General features: G+C 36.7%; 1 protein-coding gene across 1 annotated transcript in view; it reads right to left on the bottom strand.

Annotated features, from left to right (window-relative positions):
- Window positions 1–1,101: 1,101 nt before the first annotated feature.
- Window positions 1,102–25,044, bottom strand: part of EFCAB11 (EF-hand calcium binding domain 11) — a 63,965-nt gene continuing 40,022 nt past the window's right edge. Inside the window, exon 7 of the mRNA XM_065636863.1 lies at window positions 1,102–1,201. Coding sequence (XP_065492935.1) covers window positions 1,102–1,201 — 100 coding nt within the window. The remainder of the gene's footprint in view (window positions 1,202–25,044) is intronic.

The raw sequence follows: 25,044 nt of genomic DNA, 5'->3' as shown, positions 1-25,044 counted from the left end.
AGTCTGTAAGCTCACTTGAGGAGGGGATTGCTTCTGGACAGTTTCAAAAGAAATATCTAATCCCAACAATTTAACAAATGGCAGGTAAACAGAAATGAAGCAATTGAGTGGACCATAATGAAATCTTTTTTATCTATTACTATTAATATGAACACACAAAGGCAGTAGGAAGTAAATGATCACAGATAAAATAAATTGAATAAGATAGATTTATCTAACTATAGCACAGCTTGGACGGATGTATATATAGTTACAGCAGGCAAGAGTATCTCCCATTTACTGGATAAGAGAGAGAAAGAAGGGAAGATAGCTTTGTAGACAATGACAGATTCTACCTCTTTCTTACTTTCAGCTCTTGGAAAATTCTCTGCTCTTGCTAAAGTACATGTATCCAAATCCTTCCATAAAAGTCAGCTAAAAGTTTCAATACATATTATTTTCGGCCTGCCAGACTGAGGTAAATGATGTACACTTTAAAGATTTAGTCTTATGTCCATTTAAAAAAATCATTAAAAATATAAAAAGCTAAGTATTTATGCTTACTTTACTTCCTTACCTGTACAGTTTTTGATAATTGTTCAGACTTAAATAATGAATCTAATGAACCAATAGATGTATAATTTAAGATAATGTGCAATATATATAAAAGAGAAATATATGAAAGTGAAATCATAAAAGAAACTGATTAAAACAACCCAGGCATTATCTGCCATAAATTTAATCAGTTTCTATACGTGTGAGACATTTTGGTCTGTCAACAAAGGGTGTTGAAAAAGTGAATAAATACATTTCTCAGTAACTGGAAATCATAGTTGCTATTTCATCTGTTAAGTCAAAAAGAAAAAGTACAGAGCTGCAGTTCCTAACTAGGGTGATTGGGAATCAATTGAGATTTCAAATATTTTAAGCATTCGACACACACATACACATGTAAATTAATACACCCAACTTGTCAACAGTAAAGCTTCAAAGGCCCTTCTTCAGAGCTACACTTACAGTCAAAGTCCTTAAAACGCTGGCTGAAACAAATGAAGTTTCATTGATTTTTAAATATCTTGAGATCTGAAGTTTTCACTTTGTCTTTCCACCAGAGAATATTCTCTAGGCAAAGTACACTGGTGATACTTCATCTTGTCCGTACTTCATTGCAGATTCAAACTCTTTGAAGCTGATGCAGCCATCAGAATCTTGATCGACTTCTCTGTGAGAGAAAAGAGATTTGGTATTTAAAACCCAAAAGACATTATGTAAAACAGACATTATACTTAGTTGTAGATATCCAAGACCAATATTGTTTTTGAAGAGCTCAAGAGTCCTACCATTTGAATTTCATACAAAGAATTAATGAACTAAAAAATGTTTTTTGTGTAGTACGTCTCATAAGAGGATCTCAAAGCTTCTTAAAAAGAAATATCATTGTGTATTCAACAGGAGGTAAAAGTTAATTACAATATGACTTGTGCATATTTAGCACTTTTAGCACAAACTCAGTGCTTACAGCTCCTCTCTAAATCCCAAAATGCAGCCATCTGTGGCACAAATCCTCAAAGTTCCATAACACAACATGCAGCCCAAGGCCTCTAAGTCTTGAGATACTGCAAACTTACGTTTAAAATTTCCCAAATTGCCCCATGACTTTCCACATGATGCAAGCGGCATAGTTTGAAACAAAGATCATGTTAACGGAAGAACTATTCCTTGTGGTTGTAGGGAAAAAAATCCGAAATTGTATGTCAGTGCATGCTAAAGTGGCTATTCCAATAGTCAGAAAGAGTCTCTGAAGAGTAAAAGATCTTAATATTTATTTCCACGATATAAGCTGATAGAAGGTGGGTATTCGATTAATGCCATTAACACAGAGGGCTAGGTTTTTATCAAACACACTTTGCAAAATAATTTGATATAAATCAGGCTGACAAAATAGTATTCTGTAAAGTACTTGTCTTAGTTCTGCCTAGGTTTCTTACTAGAAATACAACACTTATAAAAATTTAAAATTAAATAATTAAGAAACTTATTAATTGTTGGATCTCAATATTCACTCAGCATCTAGGAAAATATTTGACTAGTTTATACCAATACACAGTCCATAATTTTATTTGTAATCTGGAACAGAATTTATTACTGATAAAATTTACACAGATTGACAGAATTACAGTGCTGCAAACTTTGCCATCACCATTAGTGTTCAATAAGAGTATTCCTACTATCTTGCAGCATGTAAAATGGGATGTACCTTCTACATAGATGAAATTGAAAATTCCAAAATAATCCATGCTGTTTAGCAGAGACACATTTTATTATCCTTTGAATGCCCTGGAAATTTCAAAGAGATTCTATACCCTGAAGAAGTAGTACAGCAATTCAGTTTTAAAGAAAGCCTTACACAAAGGGATAGAATGTCCTGTTTGACACTTACTCTAAGTGCAATCTTGAGAAAAGCCTAGTAAAGGTAAAAAAATATAATTTATTTACAACAGCTTCAAATACAGAAACACAGTCACATAGGTTACAAAGACTGATAAAAGAAAACAGAACTGCTTACATCTGCCTATCCTCACCTCAGTTGCAAGCAGCTTCTCTAGATTATCCAGCTTTCAAGACATCAATGACTATCAAATCATGGGACTAAAGAAACATTTCATCTGAAAAAAATACTACATCTTTAAGTTTGTCTTCCCAGAAGAAGGTCTCAATTTGGAATATGTGCTTTCCCTTTACCTGAAACACTATTTAGATGAAAATGTTATCATTCTCCATCTTCAATTATTAACCTTAATCTTTTTCAAGTATCCCTCGGACTACCAACTCCCCACGTCTTTGGAACATTTAACATAATTTGGTAAGATTTGTCTCATCTCTTGGCAATAAACAATCTGTACTAGTGCCTAACTACGCTATAAAGGAACTATTAACCTCTTGTGAAGTGGACTTGGTTAGACAAAGTTCAAGCCTCATAGTGCAATGATGAAACTTACATTCCCATAAACATGGAGAGAATTGAAAGGGAAGGGAGAAACTCATGGGTTGAGACAAGAATGGTTTAACAGGACAGTAAAAGAAGAGAAAATAATAAGTAATGTGCGATGCAGTTGCTCAAGAACACCAGTGCTGTACAGCTGATCCTGGAAGAACAGAGACCCATTCAGCAATTTGTGCTCGAACCTGATTGCACCAAAGAGCCGCTCCTGGAAAAGAGAGCAAAAAGGCAAAAAGCAGAGTTGGAAAAGGCAGCTCCAGCCATATACAGAGCACGACAGTAATGGAATCTCATTGGTGAGCCTGGATGTCAGTCTAGGTGCTGTCTTGTTATGCTCTCTTCCAGTTTCTATGTGTACCTGCAGCTGGAAAGCTGAAAAAGTCCTTGGTCTCTTTGGCAACAGCTAAAACATCAGTGAGTTCTCAGAGTCTTTTCATACCAACTCCAAAACACAGCCTAGCTACCAGAAAGAAATTATCTCTGTCCCAGGGAAGATTAACTCTTTTCCATGGGGAGTTCAGTGTGTTATCATATTATTCTTATACTAAATCCAAAACAAAAGATGGTGCTAGCTACTAAAAAGAAAATATTCTAATTACTATGATGAAAATTAACTTGATCCTAGCAAAACCAGCACAACTACATAATTTTCTGTATTGTGTTTGTGTGGCAAGGTTTGGTAGTGGGGGGCGCTACAGGGTGGTTTCTGCGATAAGTTGTGAGAAGCTTCACTTATGTCTGATAGAGCCAGTGCCATCCGGCTCCAAGGCGGACCCACTGCTGGCCAAGGCCAAATCCACCAGCGACAGTGGTAGCACCTCTGTGATAATATCCAGGTGCTGGAGCAGAGATTCCCCTGCAGCCCGTGGTGCAGCCCACGGTGAGGCCGCTGTCCCCCTGCAGCCCAGGGAGGTCCATGCTGGAGAAGATACCCACCTGCAGCCTGGGAAGGACCCTACACTGTAGCAGGCGGATACCCAAAAGAGGTGTGACCCTGTGGGAAGCCCGCACTGGAGCAGGCTCCTGGCAGGACCTGTGACCCCATGGAGAGGAGCCCAGGCTGGAGCAGGTTTCCTGGCAGGACTTGTGACCCCACGGGGACCCAGGCTGGAGCAGTCTGTTCCTGAAGGACTGCACCCTGTGGAAGGGACCCACGCTGGGACAAGGGAAGAGCATGAGGAGTCCTCCCCTGAGGAGGAAGGAGCGGCAGAGACAACGTGTGATGAACTGACCACAACCTCCATTCCCCAGCCCCCTGCACTGCTCGGGGGCAGAAAGTAGAGAAATCGGGAGTGAAGTTGAGCCCAGGAAGAAGGGAGGGATTGGGGGAAGGTGTTTCAAGATTTGGTTTTATTTCTCATTAATCTATTCTGATTTAATTGTTAATAAATTAGTTTCCCTGAGGTGAGTCTATTTCCTGTGATGGTAATTGTGAGTGATTTCTCCCTGTCCTTATCTCGACCCATGAGCCCTTCATTATATTTTCTCTCCCCTGTGCAGCTGAGGAGGGGACTGATAGAGCGGCTTTGGTGGGCACCTGGTGTCCAGCCAGAGTCAACCCACTACACTTTCTATAACACATAGTGTAGCCAAAAAGAAGAATGCTAGGTTTGATTATTTTCTTACTGACTCATGCTGTGATAGCAATCATTACCCATTTAAATGCATTGTATCCTACATGTCCTTATATTTATACTGATTCTTTTCAGATGCACAGGAACCCCATATGGAAAAAGAATAGGTCTTCCATCCCAGATGATTGGTTCATTTACCCAAACATCTTGTTTTGGGCAGAATTCAGTATCTGGATGTGTAGGGAAGAAAAGGGTGAGTGTAGTGATACTTCCTTGGTTTACTTTCCCTTGATATATTCACTGTACATTCAGGAGTTTCCTAAACCTCACATGTATGTCTGCATGTAATTATTTGTGATGTGTACGTGATGTGTATGGCCTCTTGTTTGTTTTGAACCTGCAAGTCATTTGATACTGCTTATAATTTAAGCACCCTTCTCAGTGACTATATGTATCAAAGGGTGCATAAAAGGGATCTGTTTTTAAAGATCAACCACTGAAGCATATTTTTTACAAAAAGCCTATTTTAATGACAGTAATTATTATTTTAACCTGTGCTATTTGCAAGTAAATGAGTTCATTCAAGGAAAATATACAGATTGAAATGCCTCTGAGAATGTATAATAATAAAATAGGAAAATCTACTTTTTTAATAATATGATGTACTCTCAGAATTGAATTACCTCATTAATGTTTTAGAAGTTAGTGCTGACAATCTGGCTAAACTGAAGTTGGTGGGAGTTTTGCCATTAATTTTCAGGAGGCAAGGATATTGCCCAAAATATCTGAGTTAAGGGCATAAATCACATCTTTAATTTTTATATTCACTATTTGTGCCTGTTTGGAAGTTGCTCTTGAAAAATGGCCCTCGACTTTCTATGGTGTTCAACACCTGAAAGCCACTAAATGACTCTTTGAATTAAGTATCAGTTTCTGAACAACCTTTCAGCAGAGATTAGCAAGATATGTTGGGTGATAAATAAATGGCAAACTAACCAGTAAATAGTTAGCTGCTGTAATCTGAAGAAACACTACATTTATTTAAATGTTATGGATTTTTGGAACCTTGCCAAAAGTAATCTGAAAGCGAGAATGGCCTTGAAGTGTTACATTTTCATTTTCATCTAGCTGAATAAAATGATATATCCATCCCTATGATTATGAAAATACTATGTCACAGCATATTGATCTTTATTTCACAGGTCACTATTCATTTAACATTCTCAGTAAAATATATATAGATATTTCAAGGTACGTAGTGCCTCGGGTAGATTGTCTGATCTTTCACTGAAAATTGAGTAATAATCAGCATCACAAGTTACTGACTGTGAGATATAAATTATTCTCTTATACAATTAGGTAATTGAAGACTCCCAAAATCACCTAAGTGTATTTTCATAGGAAACTGGATTAGTTAAATGGCACTTTCCTTCTGACAGGAATATTTTAACTGTACATCTGAGTAGAGTAAATGAATAACCTAAAAGACTGATGTTTAATATAAGTTGCCTCTTGAAGTTTCATGTTTATTAATTCACTGAAATGAGTACTCATCAGAAAAGTATCCACATGCAAATACAGCCTAGCCTGTTATTTTATAAATAGCTGTATATATTAATCAGTCACTTAAGCTTTTTCCCAACTAACCCCACAACAATTTACACATGGTCAGATCCTGTAGTTCCCAAGAGAAAAACACGAATACAGAATTTGGCAAAAACATTTCTTCTTTTTGTATGGAAAAACTCTCACATAAGCACGGCCTCTTAAAGTAGGCACACAATTTGAAATATACGGTATCTATCTGACTGATACTTTTTTTTTCATTAATCCATCATACCTACCCAAACCATACAAAAATACAGATCAAAGGTTTTAATTCTACTCTATATTTCTCTAGATAACTCAGTATCTTTTCTATGTGGTAATCCAGAGAATTAAGAAATCATTTGTCTTACTTTAAAAAAAGAGTAGTGAATGCAGTACAGAGCCAGCAGAGACTGCCACTGAGTTGGCTTTCAACTGGTTAGCTCAGTAGGACAAGCCACAAAAGTTGAATAAGAGCCAGGATAAATTAAACTCTGCTCAGATCACTGATGCCATGGTGTAAGAGTCGGTCCGAAGAACAGTATTTGCCTCAACATCTCCATCAGGGACTTGGAGAGATACCAAGAAACAAATGCCCTGAGAGAAAGAACTGTACGGGGACTTGGAGAGAAATAAATGGCCTGAGAAAAAGAACTGCGTTATACAAGGACTCTCCAACCTGGGACTACAGGTGACAATAGCTGCTGTCCAGAAGATGGATTTCACCTGCTGCCTCAGCCAAATTTGCCCCACCTCCTCCCTATTACTAAGGCCAATGAAGAAGAGCATGCGCAGAGGCTTGCAGAGGGTCTTGAGGTCACCCAGTGGACAAGTAAGAGATCCCTGAATACGAGGTGGCGCAGGTGCAGACGAGTTCTGGCAAGCGAAGCATGGACTTTTTGGGCCTGCGCAGTTAAGTCTGGATTGCAAAACAAAGGCAGAGATTGGCCTCAATCCATGGGAGAAAGGAGGGGTGAAGAAGCATAAAAGATGGTTCCTAACTGAACATCGGGAAGGTCTTCCCACCAAAGGATCACGGATCATGACGGAGGACCAGCAGGACGCTGTTCGGGACCTGGGACCATAGGGATGCTTTTGGACCCGTGGTGGTAGCTATAATCCTTTTTCCTCACTTTTTTTTCCCTTTCCTTTCTCTTCACTTTCTCTATCGCGTGCCGCTTTACGGGCAAAATAATAAAGTTACGCTGTTTGATTGAATTATAACCCCTTGGCATTTTGGCTGCCTTAATTTTGCGCTTTGAGATCAAGGTAAATGAACCATCACGAGTCCATCACCAAATGGACTGTGACACATGGCCATACATCAGATATATGCAAGTGAAGAAGGCAGGTGGCTTAAAACTAGCTTATATTTCTCCACTACGTAAACATCCTTAGAGATCATTAATTACACTACTAAAGATGGATGATACTCCAACTTTGAAAGAAATGAAGTTAACCCTTGGGAAGGAAGTTTTCCTTTATTCTATTCTAAGCAGGCAGAAGCTTTCATAGAAATCAGTGAAGAGAAAACACCAATTATATCACATAAATGAAACACAGGAAGAGAAATATAACATATGGGATATACCACTGAGAATGAAAACTTCACGGTTCCTTCTCACAGTGTTCTACATGAACAGGGTCTCAATTTGGTTACTCCTAAAATATAAAAGTATTTCTTTAAAAGTGACAGAAGTGGTTACTTGACTTTTGAAATAATTTATTGTCCACTGTATGACTTAAAAACATTCATAGATTTAAGTTTGGGTAAAACAGCATTAACAATTACCATAACTAAATATAAAAAGGCAAATAAACACAAAGTTAGAAATTTGAGGAATTTTAAATACTTGTTTCCAAACACTTTTAGTTTCCAGTTAACTGAGGTATGATGAGAGACAACAAATTACAGAGGCGCTTGCTTTCCATATACAGTTGCAATATATCAAATGCATGGCCTTCTATGTATATGACAATTTTCTCAGAGTGGATAAAGATACGAGATAAACCATGTGTATAAGTAACTTATTTCTGTAATGGTCCACCAATTAGGGTGATTTCCTTAATTGTCTATATTTTTTCTTCCACTCTGAAAGACCTAGCAATATTACATATTGGTCCACTTGAATTAGAGACAAAAGAAGGCCAGGCGCACAAGGCTGGGTCTTCAAATTACGATTGCTCTGTAATTTACATCTGTTTTTAGGACATACCAAGAATAGCAGTGGTTTTTCCTTAGCTATTGTAGCCATACAAATAATATTCATACACATTTCTATCATAAGTCTCCAAAAACTTTATATATCAAGTTCCCTGCTATCTCATTATTTATGCGTCTACTGTGAGTAAAGAGAAGTTGTGCGTCTTCTTTATTTCAGAGAAGTGCTAAGGAGCGCAGTTTCCTCAATTACCACGTTAGATTGTAGCTGAACTGCTTCTAAGTACTATGAGCCATTCAGCGGTACTGCCTTGCAATTCTCACAATATATTGTCTCATTAAATATTTCCTACATTTCAAATGCTGTGTCCTCCTTAGACACCAGAGGCCAGCAGGATTGCTGGCTATGAATGATTTAGGCATGGAGTCCTTTTTGCAAGTATTTCTAGGCATAGTTCTTTTATGCTTAAGTTCCCGGCACCATTCGGGTCTAACAATGTCTGCCTTACCTTCACTCTTCTGACCTAGCTGTGACATTCCAAAACCCATTTTCTATTAAAATAACTTTTCTCATTGTATTGTTTATAGAAGTCTAATATGAATGTGATACGGAGCCAGCCTACAAGGAAACTCACGGTGATTTCATACGGAGAAGACACCTAAGAACCCCACTGCCCTTTTCACTAATATCGAATGCTGTTAAATTTTGATCTAACTTGTATTTTGAAGGAAGCAAAAGTACTGAAGAAATGCAAGTTACCTTGTGATCCAGGTATCTTCCTTTACTGCTCTTCTATTATTTCTGACACTATCCTTCCTCTGCCTCAGTCAGAAAATCTGGATTCAATTTCCAAGGGACCCATCTTTCCCGTTAAAACTTCACCATCCATTGATGTGCCCCAGTGATAAAATCTTCCAAATTATGTTTGTCTATGGTACGCAAATTCAATTTAACACTATTATTAACATACTTTTCTTCCACATTCATTTGCTCTACAGAGCCACTTGTCACAGTTTCTCCCAAACCCCGTTGATGCACTATGGGTAAATGATGCTTGTCTCTTACCGTGTTAGCCCTCATTTTAACTTATTCCTTGTGACTTGAACAATGTCAAAAGATCTGCAGGGTAACAGGTTGCCTCCCTGCTATGAGTCAGAGATGGCTGCTTTACTGCCTTTTTCTTCAGGTTAAATGCTAAGAACATGGGGCTTAGAATTTTCTTTTATGTCTTCACTATCTGACCGAGAACTTTAAACCTGACTTCTTTCTTTGGGAATTACAATACGAATAACCATTTAAAAACCCTAAAAATAATTTACAATTTACAAACACAGGTCTGTTAAACAAGTTTTCCTACTATTTGGTTACAGTTTTATAAATTAATATTGGCTGCAATAGGCAACTATTATAAGCTAGAAAAATAAGTCATATTAACTGGAAAAAGCCCTGGTGGTCTGTGTGTGCGCACGTGTGTTTTGGTTGGTTGGTTTGGTTTGGGTTTTGTTGGTTTGGTTTCGTTTGTTTTTTTCCTATGTTAACTGCTTCTGGAAAAAAAGCAATGAAAAGAGAAAAACGTTTTCATAGACTTTCCAAAGTACCAGCCTGTGAAACAAACAGATTCATAAAAATATTCCATATTATTACAATATAATTCCATAGAGTAAGCAGAATCACAGAATGGTTGGGGTTGGAAGGGACCTCTGGAGATCATCTAGTCCAACCCACCTGCTAAAGCACGTTCACCCAGAGCAGGTTGCACAGGAATGTGTCCAGGTGGTTTTCTAATATCTCCAGAAAAGAAGACTCCACACCTTCTCTGACCAGCGTGTTCCAGTGCTCTGGCACCCTCAAAAGTGAAATGTCACTTGAATATGCATTAAACTATATAACGACCATACAGATTTGTGGGTCTACAACAGCTTAATTTTGTAGTCACAGCTTGAATTGCTCTGAGTAAGAAACTCACTACTTGACAATTATTCGGCAAAAAAACTACCACCACCAAATAACCTGAAAACAATTGCCAGAAACCACAGAAAGTAATCACATGTAGATTATCTCAACAGGTTAAGAATAAAGTTTTCACGTCCAGAGGTTAAAACTGATTCTATCTTTTACATCTAAATTGTATTGCTATTACACTTATTTGATATTTTAAAACAAAGAATAATTTAAATTAGAGCCACGACTTTCACTGCATTTAGAACCAAAGCTGTCATACTGATTGAGCAGTGAGAGTAAAAATTACACTTCATGCAAGGAGTCCCTGCCGAGGACAAAATGACCCACCAATTGAAGATTCAAGGATGACAGCTTCTTCAACAAGCTGCCTTCTCTTCTGATTAACCAGCTGGTTCTTTCTACTCATCCTGCTTGCTTCCTTGTTGATGGGATTCCTGCAGAGTTCCACAGCTGTTTTGTTACTAATGTGTATATTAAATTCACTTCTTTAAAAACCTAAGTGTGAAGAAAAGCCATTCTGAGCTTTAGTAAATGCAGAAGAATTATAAGGATACCCCTTGTTTTGCTTCCTGAAACAGGACATACTATTAGAGTACCAGCAGTCAAAAGTTTCAGTTACGTAGGACAGCTTAAGGAAGCATTTAAATTGTCATAGAACTGTATTACTATTAAGGCAGAAATGCACTTTGCTTTACCTCCAATGCTGTTCAGTTTTTTAAAATAATTTTTAAAAGTAAGGAAGAAATGAATTACCAACTGAGGGGAGACCAGCACCAACAATATACTACGTCAGTTGCTTCTTCTCTGGTATAAATACTGTCCTTTTTTCCTGGGCATGCTGCCTGACTAATGCTTTCCATAACTGTAATATACATCCTTCTTGATGCTTGATTTTCTGCCTGCAATATTCCTTTACCATTGATGTATACTTTCCCTGATTTTCTTCTCTCTGAACAATCAAAATAGTCCTGCACACCCTAGTCCTGCCAAATTTTGTCCCTTCTTTCTTAATTGGTTCTGTTTTCTGAAGTCTTTAGCATTCATGCCATGGTTGATCCCATTGGGCTAGTGGTGGTCCTTGGGTAGAGTAACTCTTCAGTTTATTTCTCTGAATGTTTCTCAGTGAGCAAACCACCCCAGACCCTCTTCCCTCCATCACTTCTGCTTTCTTTTTCTGCTGATCAGGAGAGCTCCACCGAGCCCCTGCTTCTCTGAGTGTGTTTCCTAGCTCATCTTGCATTTTACGGTGTGCTACTGCCCACTGTCGCTTGTCTTCTCACGGCTTCCCACTCTCTTTCACTTAGGAAAAATAATCTACCCTTTGAATATAAATGACCCTTGCTTATGTCCATCTTTCCTACTGATTTTTCTTGTTCTTAAGCTTCTGCCCCTTGGAAAAGGTCCATTGAAACCTACAAGGATGTCCAGGTTTTTTAAATGAATTAAGAAATGCCTTGCAGAGCTCAAGAAGGAACTGCCATTTGGAATCACTACCAAATGTGTGTGTTTCTGGTGGATTTATTTAATGAGCAGTCATAGGAACAATATAATTTAAAAATATTTTCAGCCCTAACTTGGAAATAAGTAGAATTTATAATATATGATACATGTTGTAGCAATATCTAATAACATAATTATATATAAACCACATAATATATGATATATACTTAATAGGTAATATTTAGTGTGTAATATAGAATATAATCATCATATAATGATTCAATTATATGTAATATTACAATTATAAATAATACCTAATTTACAGATGATTCAGAGAATGATGCAACAGTATGTAGCATGGAAGACAATGTAGTTGGATGCAACAGTTTGAACTGTGCATTAAGCTTGCCTGTTCAAACAAAATCACTTTTTGCAGAGTCAAAACTAGAAGCCTACGAAAAAGAAATGCAGATTATATCTCCAATGGGAGGTTTATCACAGAAACATGATCATAAAGAGTTCTGGAATCTTAGTGGAAAAGCAACCCAGCATGAGCTTTTAGGAGCAGTCAAGACATAAAGAGTGAACACATTTTTAGTTACACAGATAAAGCAGAAGTGTTATTTATGCTGCAGATGCAAAATGCCACGGATAACTCCAATACCGGAATATCGCATTCAACCCTTGTATCTGTTTTTTGAAAAGAATTTTTCAGAGGATTGAGAAACCTAACCTGCCAAAAAATCACTTGGAAACAGAAATTGCCCAAAGGAATTCAGTTCCTCTGTTTCCATCAGGTGCTGTTGACATGACCCTGATGTACCTCCATAGAGACAATGCTTAATATCAAAGGGCTTGTGCACAAGAACCAGTGACAAAGGCTAAGAAGAGACAAAAAGAACAATAAACCAAAAATATTTAGGGAAAAATGAGTAAAATTGTATAGCCCGTAATGTACAAGTATTCAAGCTAGTATCTTTTAAAAATATTAATCACTATCCTCATGTCAAAAGTTCAGATAATCCCTCATCTCTTCAAATTTTACTAAGCATAACTGCTTTAAAACCATTATCCTTGCTGAGGACTAGACAACTAAGCTTAGAGCTACTGGTTCTGCCTGTAATTACTTGGTAACAGTACTGAGTCTGACTCAGAGATTCACTATTGTCTCCATAGTACTAACTCATCAGCTGAGGTAAAAAGGGAGCTTAAAAATCAAGTTTTTATTTATATCCAAAGAATTTAATATTTTCATCCTTTTATCTCCTCTGAATAGATTTATTTGAAAAGATGAAATACCTTACTTCATGGCTAACACAGTTAACATTTTTATCATTGATATTCATCTTCTGAGAAAGCTGAGTCTGTTCAGCCTGGAGAAGGCTGAGGGGGGAACTCATAAATGTTTATAAATATCTCAAGGGTGGATGTCAAGAAGATGGGACCAGACTCCTTTCAGTGGTGCCCAACGATAGGATGAGGGGCAACGGGCACAGACTGAAGTACAGGAGGTTCCATCTGAATATGGGAAATTTCTTTACTTTGAGGGTGACAGAGCACTGGAACAGGCTGCCCAGAGAGGCTGTGGAGTCTCCTTCTCTGGAGATATTCAAGACCCGCCTGGACGCCTTCCTGTGCAATCTGCTCTGAGTGAATCTGCTTTAGCAGGTGTGTTGGACTGGATGGTCTCCAGAGGTCCATTCCAACCCCAGCCACTCCACGATTCTGTGATTTGTCCAAAGCTGCAAACCCATGACGCAAACTTTGAAAGAAGTGGCAAATGTCCTCCTTGATGAACGGTGCATTTTTCTCACACTTTTAAATGTTTCTCTTTCATGAGCAGCCCGCTTGCTCCTCACGCTTTCAAATGCACGTCTGCTCATCTGTGTGCAGCTGCCACGCTGCAGCAAAGCTCATGCTTAGAGTTAAGACAGCAACTCGATGTGGAAGTACCATCTGCAGACATCTGAATCCAGAGTCACATTGAGTATATATTACTGTGAAATCTTGATTATTATATTCTTGTTGCCCACACCTTCAACTGGATACTACCAACCATCTGTTATGATCTGAATTTATTGCAGGATACGGGACAGAAAGCACATTACAGTCCCAGTCAGACAAGCCACACTATGAACACTGCAGTTATCCCTGTTCCTTCTTTTCAACTTCTGCACCACTTGACATAGCTAATGAACTACAAACTGTATGTAAAAGAGGCTGACTGTTTTGAAACAGTTTATTTCAAGAGAGCCATAACCAGAGAGGAGCAGTAGAAAAAAGTACCTCACGGTTCCATTTTTCTTCAACCTTATATAAAATAGAGTCACAAAGACTGAAAGAACTGGCAAGATGTCATGAACTCCAGTGAAAATACTGTGAGGCATTACAAAATTCAACCCTTTTATCATATTGTATTGAATACAGTAACATAATGTCACCAAACTGTCTCAGTACCTGAGCTCATGGATAAAAAGCAGAAAGTGGAAGCAGAAACTGAGAAAAAGGTAAGTTACACTTGGTGGCAGGAAGAAACACATTAAGGAGCTGGTGACCCAGTGAAGTACCTACTGGCTGATGTGACACTAACCCATTTAGGCAAGTCAATCTCTTATTTAGAACTGATCCTGGACTTATCTCTCTCTCACAATAACTCTAAAACAGGTACAAGAATTCATCCCGTCCTTACTGTTGATGATTTGGCCTCTGTAATACATGCCTTTGTCACCTTTCAGCTGGACTACAGCAATGCAATATCCTGGGCATGAAGCCATTAAGCCCTTAGGAAACTCAAAATAGCACAGAACACAGCAGCACATTTCCGCTGCAACCCAGGGTAGTACAAGCACATCAAATCTGCTTTCATCTCCCACACCAGCTCCTGTGAAACACTGAGCCAAGTTTTATGTCTTTGTCATTATCTTTAAGGTGTCCGATAGTCTAGGAACAGAATATCTAAAGGATCAACTGAGAACTTGCAGCTCTGTCCCGTTAAGGACAAAGCTTATTTTGTGATGTATAGAGCTTTGACAGAGAACGGTCTAAAGTGGTCAAATAAATGCTCATAACATCTAAAGCATCATGACTTGTTATTGAGTGTAAGATGCACTTTTTGGATCTTAATCTAAATAACTAGTTATTTATAATAATAATAATAATAATAATAATAATAATAATAATAATAATAATAATATAGCCATTCGAAAAAAATCGCAAAATTCTAACAATTTTTTGTTTGCTGTAACAGAAGACAATGAGGTAAAACAGAATTACACATAACTACAAAGATAATAAAGTACATATAAACATCTGAGTAGAAAAGCATTCACTGCTTCTTCCAAGTATAGTGGCACAGCATGTCTTACATGAACCAGGATATTCCACATTGGTGACAACTAATCTAATCGTTAAAAAAAAAAATTACATTGGAGCAACATGTTCTAGAAACCTTTAGGAAAAAAGTAAAATATTAAGAGGCATTGTAAAAATTTCCAGAAAACTTAACAAGTTTGAGAACGTAAGTGTAATTTGTTTTCAGTGAGACCAAATTGTAAATGCATAACAGACCCAGAAAGTAACATGTGTGATAAGCACTTTTAATAATTCCATTTTAATTTTATCAGACAGTAATATATTTATGCCACATTTTGCATGCAAAGGTTAAATTTTAAAAAAGGACTGAAAATCCAGTAACACTCTATTCAGTAAAGGACAAATATAAATGAACATTTCTTCAGGGACATACTCATCTTAGTGTTTATGTACAAATTATCAAAATGGATGCTATACAAAATTAACTAAAATATTGGTTTTATCCACAAAAACTGTTCTGTAGTCAATTCATTTTAGGAATACTAAAAATTATATAACCACCATGTAATAAATGCTTTTTAAAACTGATCATTATTCAAGTGAAAGGTCCTGCCTCCCACTAAGCCTCCTCTGAGGTATCAAGTTCCCATTCTCTACACTTAATTCAGGTACAGAAATATTTATTGATATCTTAATTGTATTTATTAGTATTAATGTAAATAAGAGAGTGAAATCTTACCTCTAGCATATCCGTTCCTGTTCAACAGATTTATACTCTATATGTCACTCAAGTCTTCAAGACAGTTACAAGGAACCATAAATATATTAACACTAACGGAAAGAAATCCATCTGTCTTAAATACTGTAATACCAAAGAGGAGATCAAATAATTTATATTTCAAATACATAATCACTTCGGCTGAGCTATCCAGTACCATCTTGAAGTCGATTACAAGATGAAAGAAATGGGACAGAGATGATAATCATTTAATCCCTTAAGAACAGCTATTCTGAAGAGCTTTTCACTTTGTGCTCAACAGTCTTCTAGTATGTTACGATCCAACTAGAAAAGAGGTATAATGATGAGGAAAATTATGTTTCCAGTAGCAGAGAATTTTCACAGTAACTGGAAGTCCTACAAAAGAAACAATACAGGAAAACTGAGCACTTGGACAGCTGGTGTCAGAGACGAGCGTGCCAATGCAGGCTTTGACACCAATGAGTTCATATCACCAGGTGTGGTGAGGATTTGCAACTTCAGAACGAATGTAGCAGAGATTAATACATATCTGCCAATCCTGGATGTTGAGGATATATCCACATGGGACTGGATAGAGTGAGAGACTGCATGGTTCTGACTGTACATTCACTGATACGTTGAAGTGAAACCCTAGTTAGGACGCCCAAACAGGGGGTGCAGGCAGGTGACCCTTGAATACTCCAGCGGCTTCGACATGGACTGCGGGAAAAGGACGGACGGGTGCTTGGGGGGAGTGTCAAGGACCCCGTGAGGATGTTTGACTAAGTACAATCTCTCTGTCAGCTTACTGGGTTTCTCCACTGCTGACAGACGGCGATGGAGCCCAAGAGAAAGGCCCGTCTGGGATGTCCTGGGCTCTGCAGGAGCTGTTGGCCTCGCTCCCGTGGAAGTCCGACCCCACCTGCCTCTGGGGTGGGCACCAGAACTCCACTGCAGATTTCCCTCCCTGCAGACTCCCCCTTCTACAATGTCCTCAAAAGAGCGTGAAAATGACCACATAATCTTCCTATCAGGTGATTTTGCTGGGACCACTTTTACATTTTCAGTTTACCACGATATTTGAAATGCTTTGGAGAAGCTTGTCTGTTGCTGTGGAATGTTGTAAAATGTTTTAACCAGATTCCCCTTAGCGGCTGTGTAAACACAGAACGTACATTGTGTTGTGATGCAAGTCAAACTTGCATGCAGTCTACAAGACTAGTTTGAAGAAGAAAACTAGTAAAAATACCACTAAAGCAACTAGCACAGCAACATTTCATTAAATCTAATTAGTAAGGCCTGCTTTGCATACAGGGTACCAACTATTTATGACTAACTTAATTTCTTTTTATAATATTGTATGTGGTCTAGGGAGGACAGCATTCGACATATGCTATCCTTTTCAAACCGCAACATGATTTCCTTAAAGAACAAAATAAAACAAAACCAACAGAAAACAGGAATGAATGTCAGTTATTATGCTACATAAAGGGAACAGTTTATGTAGTGCTTGTTTCTAATAATTAGAGAAAATCAGTAAACAGGAATGGAATCAATGTACCCTGTCAATATGTGAAACAAAACTGTGTAGTAAGAAATTTCTACCTTGGAATGGCTATCATGCTGTCATATTCTGAGGTAGCCGAAGTATTGTAAGATTTGAAAACATCACTTCAGCCATTAAAGGCACAAAAAAGATACTTCAAAGTTTACACTGTCCCATGCTGGCTAGATATTTCAGTATGTTGAGGTCAACTTTGGTCTCTTGGAAAATTTATTTCCTAAATGTTTGGGAAGCATGTAAAATTAAAATGTCAAACTTTTAATGGAAAGTTTAGCTCATATAATGTTATTTCTTTGGACAATAACATTGAGTTTTCTTCCTCATTATATGTGGTCAGTTCGATTTCTTTAGAATTTCGATGCAAACCAACATCACTTCCATATTTACTTACAAAAAAACCTGGTGCAACAAAAAAAGTAGTCTAGAAGATCAGCAGACTGTTAAATGGACATATGTCTGAAAAGCAGAAGGTATCTGAGAAGATATAATGTCCAGTATAAGTTATTTAGGAAGAAAAACAAAATAAATCACTACAGGAAAATAACACACTTTTATCATGCTCTCAGTAGAAAAGAACAAACGTGTAAGAGACCTAACATTCTCTTTTTTTTTCAAAAGAAATTAATATTTTTCACTGGATTTTCAGTAAAACATAAATCCTTCTGTCTACATGTAACCTTAACAAGACAAATACAACTGATGGAGCATAGATTATGCAAAAGACACTGACAAGTTTTGGCATATTAGGGCTCTGGTTCTTAATATTGCCACGTGTTAGCAGCTGGAATTAGTACACACCTCTTGACTTACTAAAGCACTGAGATACAGTTATAATAGATTCCTATAAATAGTTCACATGGTAGATCTATCATGCTGCATCTTCTACCTTCAGATTTACATAACTGATTTCTTAAACCATGCATGAAGTGTAATATTATTTTATTATTTTTTAAATTATTTTTTTGAGGTAAACTTCAGATACACAGATTTTCCATAACATTTTATAGAAAAAGGAAGAATGTGATCATTTTGTTACATGTGCTACTGGAAAAAGTAAAATGTCAACAAGACCTCTTTTTAGAACACGGGCATTCATATGAGATTTTGTAATTTGTATGTATTTGGCTTTTAATAAGAATGTTTTCTAAAAGTTTGCTACACTTAGTGAAAAATTAATATCTCTCAATTCATTTTATTTGCATCAAAAAGTCTCCTTGTGATCACCTATTGATATTACTAATTAACCAGAACAGACTTATTGGCCTTCTGTATACTTTAAGAAATATGGGCGCTATGGTTTCTGTGAATAGCATTACATGAAAGATATATCCCTGACAAGATAAACAATTGGTGAAGTACGCAGTCAGCCTTATACATTCTGATTATTGATTATTTGATTATTACATTCTGCCTACCTAAACAATTCCCTGTAATTACATACAGTAGGCCTTACATATTTATTCCAACTCGATTTTTGCATTACCGTAAGTTTCTGCCACATTTCTCCTCAGAGGTGCCTTTATTCCAGCGATGGGTTAATGAGTTTGCATATATGATTGTGAAATGTGAAGTGATGCAAAAATGCAAGAGTATTTGTATTCTACTCTGTAAATCATAAATTTTCTTCCAGTACCAATGGGTCAGATTATATTATTTGTTTTGAGGCATAAATCTCAAGGAATGTCAACCAGGAGGTAATAAAAATTCTGAAAGTGGTATCTGGAATTTACACATTTCACTGATGCTATCTGCACTCTAGTAAGAGTACATCACATGATGGACACCTTAAAATAAATACTTTCATGCAAAGACTTGATATTTTAGTGTTCTGCTTTCTCCCAGATTTTTAATATGCACCTTCATCTCGACTTGAGAACACATAAAATTAATTTTTCTAGGTATTAAGAGAGGTCTTAGGAAATTATTTTAAAAACAAATGAACCTGAAAAAAATGGTAGTTACAATGAATCTGAAATCACTTTTGTGCTTTTTTTGATTTACTAAATATCATTGGGAAAAAACATTGTATAAGAGGTAAAATAGCATTAACTGTGTGTCAAATGTTTTTCACTTTGGGCTTTTCAGATATTTATGACTTCTGATTAATTCTTCTCATTTCTCTCCCTGTTTAGCAACTGGATTCACCATCTGTTTTAGTATAAAGCATCACATAAGGATAGCATAGAGCTGGATAACACAAACTGCCTCAAAAGTTGCCTTGTTAAAAACAGATGGAATCACACAAGCATAATCTTTAAATGTGCAGTTGCTGAAGTTACACTTTTTCTTTATAAAAGAGAAATTCTAGTATTTATTTAAAGAAACCCAGACCAGCTAGCTAGACTATTTCAGTAAATGACATGTTACTATATACTTTAAACATTGAACTAAACTATCATTAAACCTGCATGCTTCATTAGGTGTGCTCCTATATAGCAGCACTGTTTTCAACAAGAAATAAAGATATGCATCAAAGCATAAAAATACAAATACATGCCAAGAGCAAGTTTAAGAAGAAAATAGCAGAGGTAAAAACATCTCTTTCCAGATTTACGGAAACCATAAATTCAGAAGAAATCCTAGTCATTTACTAAACTTACTAAATAAATATCTTTTATAGAACCCATTTTTCTACACTGGCCAAACCATATTTTCATTAAATTGTCTTTCTTTATGTTAAAAAAAAAAAAGATTTGATAGATGGACTGAAGAAGAATAACCTGGTTTTACCAATATTATAATGAAGTTATTTCAAGATGCAAAATACCAGCATATGCTATGCCTCAGAAAGAGAAGCAACACATTTATAGTAAAAATTCTTAAAGGAAAAGAAGGCTATTTACCAGTCTATGGAGTCAGAGTATTCTGTTTCTGCAAATCCCCACTACTGGGAAGTGCACACTTCCACTGTTGAAAGCAGAGGTCATTGAACCAGGTTTATGCTACATCATGAATATAATACCCTATACGGAGTTTCATTAAAACCATGTTCCTTGCTCTCATAGGGGATGTCCACAGGTTAATTAATTTTTAAAAAGCCCTAAAGAAGTGAGAAAATCGGAGAACTTACACTTAAATTCTTCCACTCATTGCTAAAATTCCTTTGTCTTTCAGGAATCAGTTCTATAGTTTTCTCTCTGCTCTTGAGATATGACTGTAACAGATAAGAAAGGAAGTGGGAAAGAATAAAAATAACAAGATGATGTTTTCAAAACAAGAATCTGATTAGACTCAGAGAGTATAATTTTTCACTGGCACTTGGCATTTTTTTCAAAATGTACACACTCCTACAACAATCTATAGAAAGCTGCTTCACATTTTATGGATAAATGTTCTGATATAACTGCACCCTCTAACGCCATAAGAGGATTTAATGCAAAACCTAATCCATTTGCATAGCATCTGAAATGAACTAGCTTCCCCTTTAACCTTATGTTTTCACATTAGAAATAAAGAATACAAACACAAAAATTGCCACACTAGATCAAATAATTGGTTTTGTCTTGTACCCGGCCATATATTGCCTTATTGCTGCCTTATCCTCTAAGTGTTCATATTTTTTCACCTAAATAAAAATCTACTTGTTATAACTTTCTGTATTTTTACTCCCCATAGGAGTAAAAAAGGCCTAAGACTTCCGTGAATACTATTGAATATTAGTGTTCTGTGTTCATGCAAGCCTCATTGCCTTTTTTTCACATGGTGTTTGTACTTTTATTACAGTAGAAGATAAGTACTAGTTTGGAGTTCCTTGTCTTTTTTACCATCCTCTTTTTTGTTTCTTTCAATCATGCACGCTCTTATTCCTCTCTTAGCCAAGCTAACTGATCCAAATCTTTCCAATTTCTTCTCACATGCAAGTTTGCCCTTATCTATAATACTTGCCCATTTCTGGAATTTTTCCATTAAAAGCAGAACCCTTCTGAGTCAGGAGGTAGAATTTATGTGGTTTAACTTGTCATCAGAAAGTTCTGTTTAGTTGAAACTGGTTATCTTGTTTTCCTCTAGCCACTGGAGAGAGGGAGAGGCACTTCCCAAGGCGAAGGTGTCCCATTCTACCAGAGCCACCTAACACAGGTGGGATGAATCACCCCTGTAAATAGTCCTTAAAACAAGATGAGAGATGAGAGTATCAGTTTCCACTGAATCACAAGGAGCAACCAAAGGAAAGGAGTAACAGCAGTTTACACCACTATATTACAAATATTCCAATATTGCTTTTTTTCTAGTTCCTTTTACTTCTGAACACTATCCCTATATGTTTTTGATATTGCTGAATACAAGAGGAGATATCCATTGACATGGCTGTGACAGTACCCAGGTCAGTTCCTAGAGTGGCTGCTGAGTTCATTTAGAACTGAGACTGCACGTGACTATTACAAACCAGTCCTTTGGCTACACATCACCTTAATTCTTTAGGCAATGGTGTTCTCCTAATGGGCTACCAATTTACTTTGCATTGAAGGTTCCATTTAATATCTTGATAAATTCACACAGTCACAACCAACATTAATAATTTGATATTCTTCATTGATCAGTAACTTTATTATTCGCCTTTTAGTTAATAAATGTACAAAAAGAAAAGAAGCATTTAATGAGACGCCATCTCAGTATTCAAGTCTCATGTTTGCAGTTTACGCTTTATTTTATGTATGTACTTTTCTGTTTTTCAGACACAGCCATAGTCCTAATCCTGGAAGAGCCCAAAGCTCTGATCAACATGGAAGCTTGTATGGAACAAAAAGTAAAATGTCCACAGAGGAACTGTAGTGTCCTTGTGGAAAGAAACGTATTTTTCCCAACTGTAAACTCTTTCTGAAAGTAAGTGTGCTTTTTCTCCTACTTCCACACCTGCCAAGACTAGGTAAAAACCAAATTAAATTAAATACATAAAGGCAGTTAGGTACACTAGATCCTCTATACCCATAAGTCCCAAGGAAAGTAATGAGATCCTGTGATTTAGCACTGTAGATTATGTAAAAAGACCATATGAAAAAGGAGAGAGCGAACCTGCAATAGTGAATGCTTTAAAAATTTCGTAAAGCTTCTGCCACATGACATTATTAGTTTACTTATCATTATCTTTATTTATTAGAATTCAGTTTTCTCAATGGCAAAAAATCTCTGTGATCAGATGCAACTGTTTATTTTATGCTGAAATGCTGCAAACAAACTGTCAACAGCTATATAAGCAAAACAGAAAAACAAATGAAAGCAGAGTAGTAAGTAATGTCTATTTTACTATTTAGATATAAATAGTATATCCTTTCCCATGAAGGCTTGTCGTTGCTCTGTAAATAAGTTATCTCTGTTTCTCAAAGGAAATTATATACTATTGGAAAGGCACTGCACAAACATTGGAATGTGTCATTCCACTTCCTGATATATGAATGTAATAACCAATCATAGACAGAATCAGAAAGAAGAAAGGAGGGCTGCGTTCGGTGACTGGTACTTGTATTTGTTCCATGTGTGACACCAGCCAAGCCATCGCATCTGCTCTGTGCCTCAACTTCCCTGTTCACAACACGGAGCGAATGCAGCCCTGCACTTTTCAAAAACCTCTCATTATACACTTTAAAAGTGGCTGTAAGATACTCAGATCCTCGTCGGAGCACATAAAAGTTCCTAAGAAATTTTTTACACTCATCACTAAGGTAATCCATATTTTTTTTTTATGATATCCAACAACAGAAGAAATTTTTCCCCCTTTTTGTCTAACATGTAGATAAAATCACAGCTGCTTAGTAGTTTAACCATGAGCCAACTACAGTTAAGGGGTTTTCCTCTTTTCATTCCTACTCGTGCTTCTTTTTATCTGTTTTCATTCTTTTCTTGCTCTTTTTTCATTGCAGGTATTGAAAAAGTGTTGAAGTAAAGAATTTGTATTTTGGTTCTGAAGACAACAAGACTAGGTCAACTTTCTCTCTTCTGGTAAGAGCTTTAAAGCTTCTTCCCTTGTATTGATGAAACTCAGCTTTGTAGTTCACAATAGATTTACAAGTTGAAAAGCAATTACTGGCATTTGGGAAGCACTACCTCCAGCACTTTTTACCAATACTGTTAAAAGTCTTTCATATGAACACTAAACCACCAAATTCAGCTAAGCATAATAGAAGACTTTAGTGCTGGGTAGGAAACATCAGGCCGATGGTCTCAAACAGATTATCTGAGCACATGGATTGCTACAGCAAAGACTATCAGATTGGAATTGCAGTATCTGCATCAGTTTGTGAAGAGAAGCATCACTGTGGCACAGCCCATGTGTTGTAAGACAGAATGCAGTCTTCTACTTATTTGCATGCACACACACGAAAGATGTGTGTTTGCATATTTCTGTCTCACCCAGTCATCCCGTGGATATCAGTCGCAGTCTGAAAGGTGACTTCGCAGCTTGAAGAAAAAGTTCCTCTAATCTACCCTTGAACTGCAACAAATATTACTAAGTTAAAGCACTTCTTCCTACTAATATTATTTGTGTACTCTTTTTCCTTGCAGAGGTGTTTTAGCCAGGTTTAGTCTCACCCAAGCAGATGAAGAATTGGAAGGCAGCGCTATCTGTGACAAGTGTGAAGGAGATGCAGAGCTGGATGGTAACTGCATAGACCTGACATTAGGGACCGCCGTGTCTCAAAAGCCTACATTAGCCTAATCTTGGCACTAAAAAGGAAAGAAAAGCTACGTTTATGAATTTCATAAGCAATTGTGATCACAGAAGCTGCTCATCATTATTTTCAATGACAAAAGGAAAGATATTTATAGAATATTCGAGTATTCTGATTTTTCTCTTCATTGTCGATCAGTTGTAAAAAGGTAGAAAATGTAAATATAGCATGGCCAGACTGCTCAATCCTCTTACTTTGGGAAGTAAAAGACACGTTATAAAGGGAATTTCATGTCTCTGAATATTTCCCCATACACTTCCAAATGAGTAGATATTTAATCTGTAACTCCAACATCTGGGTTCTGTAAGACAAATAACTTCTTAGGTTCAGAATATCAGTTATGATAAAACCAATGTAATGTCACAACTGAGACAGTCCAAGAATTGAAAAATTAGTGGGAAGTCCTAATAACTTCCATTAGACAGATTGATAAATCAGGCAGGATCAAGTTCTTAAATACGGTTTCTTTGAAATGAATTTATTTTTTTAACAAACAATAGATTAAATGCAATATTATGATTTAAATGGAAGTAAAATAAAGGGAGTTTTAACAAACTCAGGAATTTTCAAAAACAAAAATAGCACATGCGAGATTTAAGCACATTTGGAGGCCACCGCTGGAAGTTTTTTATGTGTGGCATCTAAATAGCTAATGTACATAATGCTCTTAGTTACAGTGAAAAACAATGAGAAATAATGGTTTAAATGTTAAAAGATCAACTATATCTGACTTATTAAACTCTTACTAGAGCTAGTGAAAATATTAATTCACAATTTCTATGAAGAAATTAAATTTGAATTTTTATTTTGTCAGAATCTGACAATAATGGTGCCATTTCAGAAGGAAAAATGTTTGCTGACCATCATTCTCGAAAAGTAATTTTCTTCATTGCATCTGATGAGTTTTATCCATTTGTGCAGAACATAGTGCATTTAGTGTTTTAGAAATTACACTTTCAATCATCATCAGTCCAATAGAACAAAATATTGAAGCAAAGTGCTGAAAAGTGTATCGCTGTCTATGAATTCTGGTGGCTTTTTTTCCAAGACAAACATTAT

The sequence above is a fragment of the Caloenas nicobarica genome, chromosome 5 (genome assembly GCF_036013445.1).
Source record: "Caloenas nicobarica isolate bCalNic1 chromosome 5, bCalNic1.hap1, whole genome shotgun sequence".
NCBI classification, from domain to species: Eukaryota; Metazoa; Chordata; class Aves; order Columbiformes; family Columbidae; genus Caloenas; species Caloenas nicobarica.
This window is presented reverse-complemented; position numbering and strand designations above follow the sequence as displayed.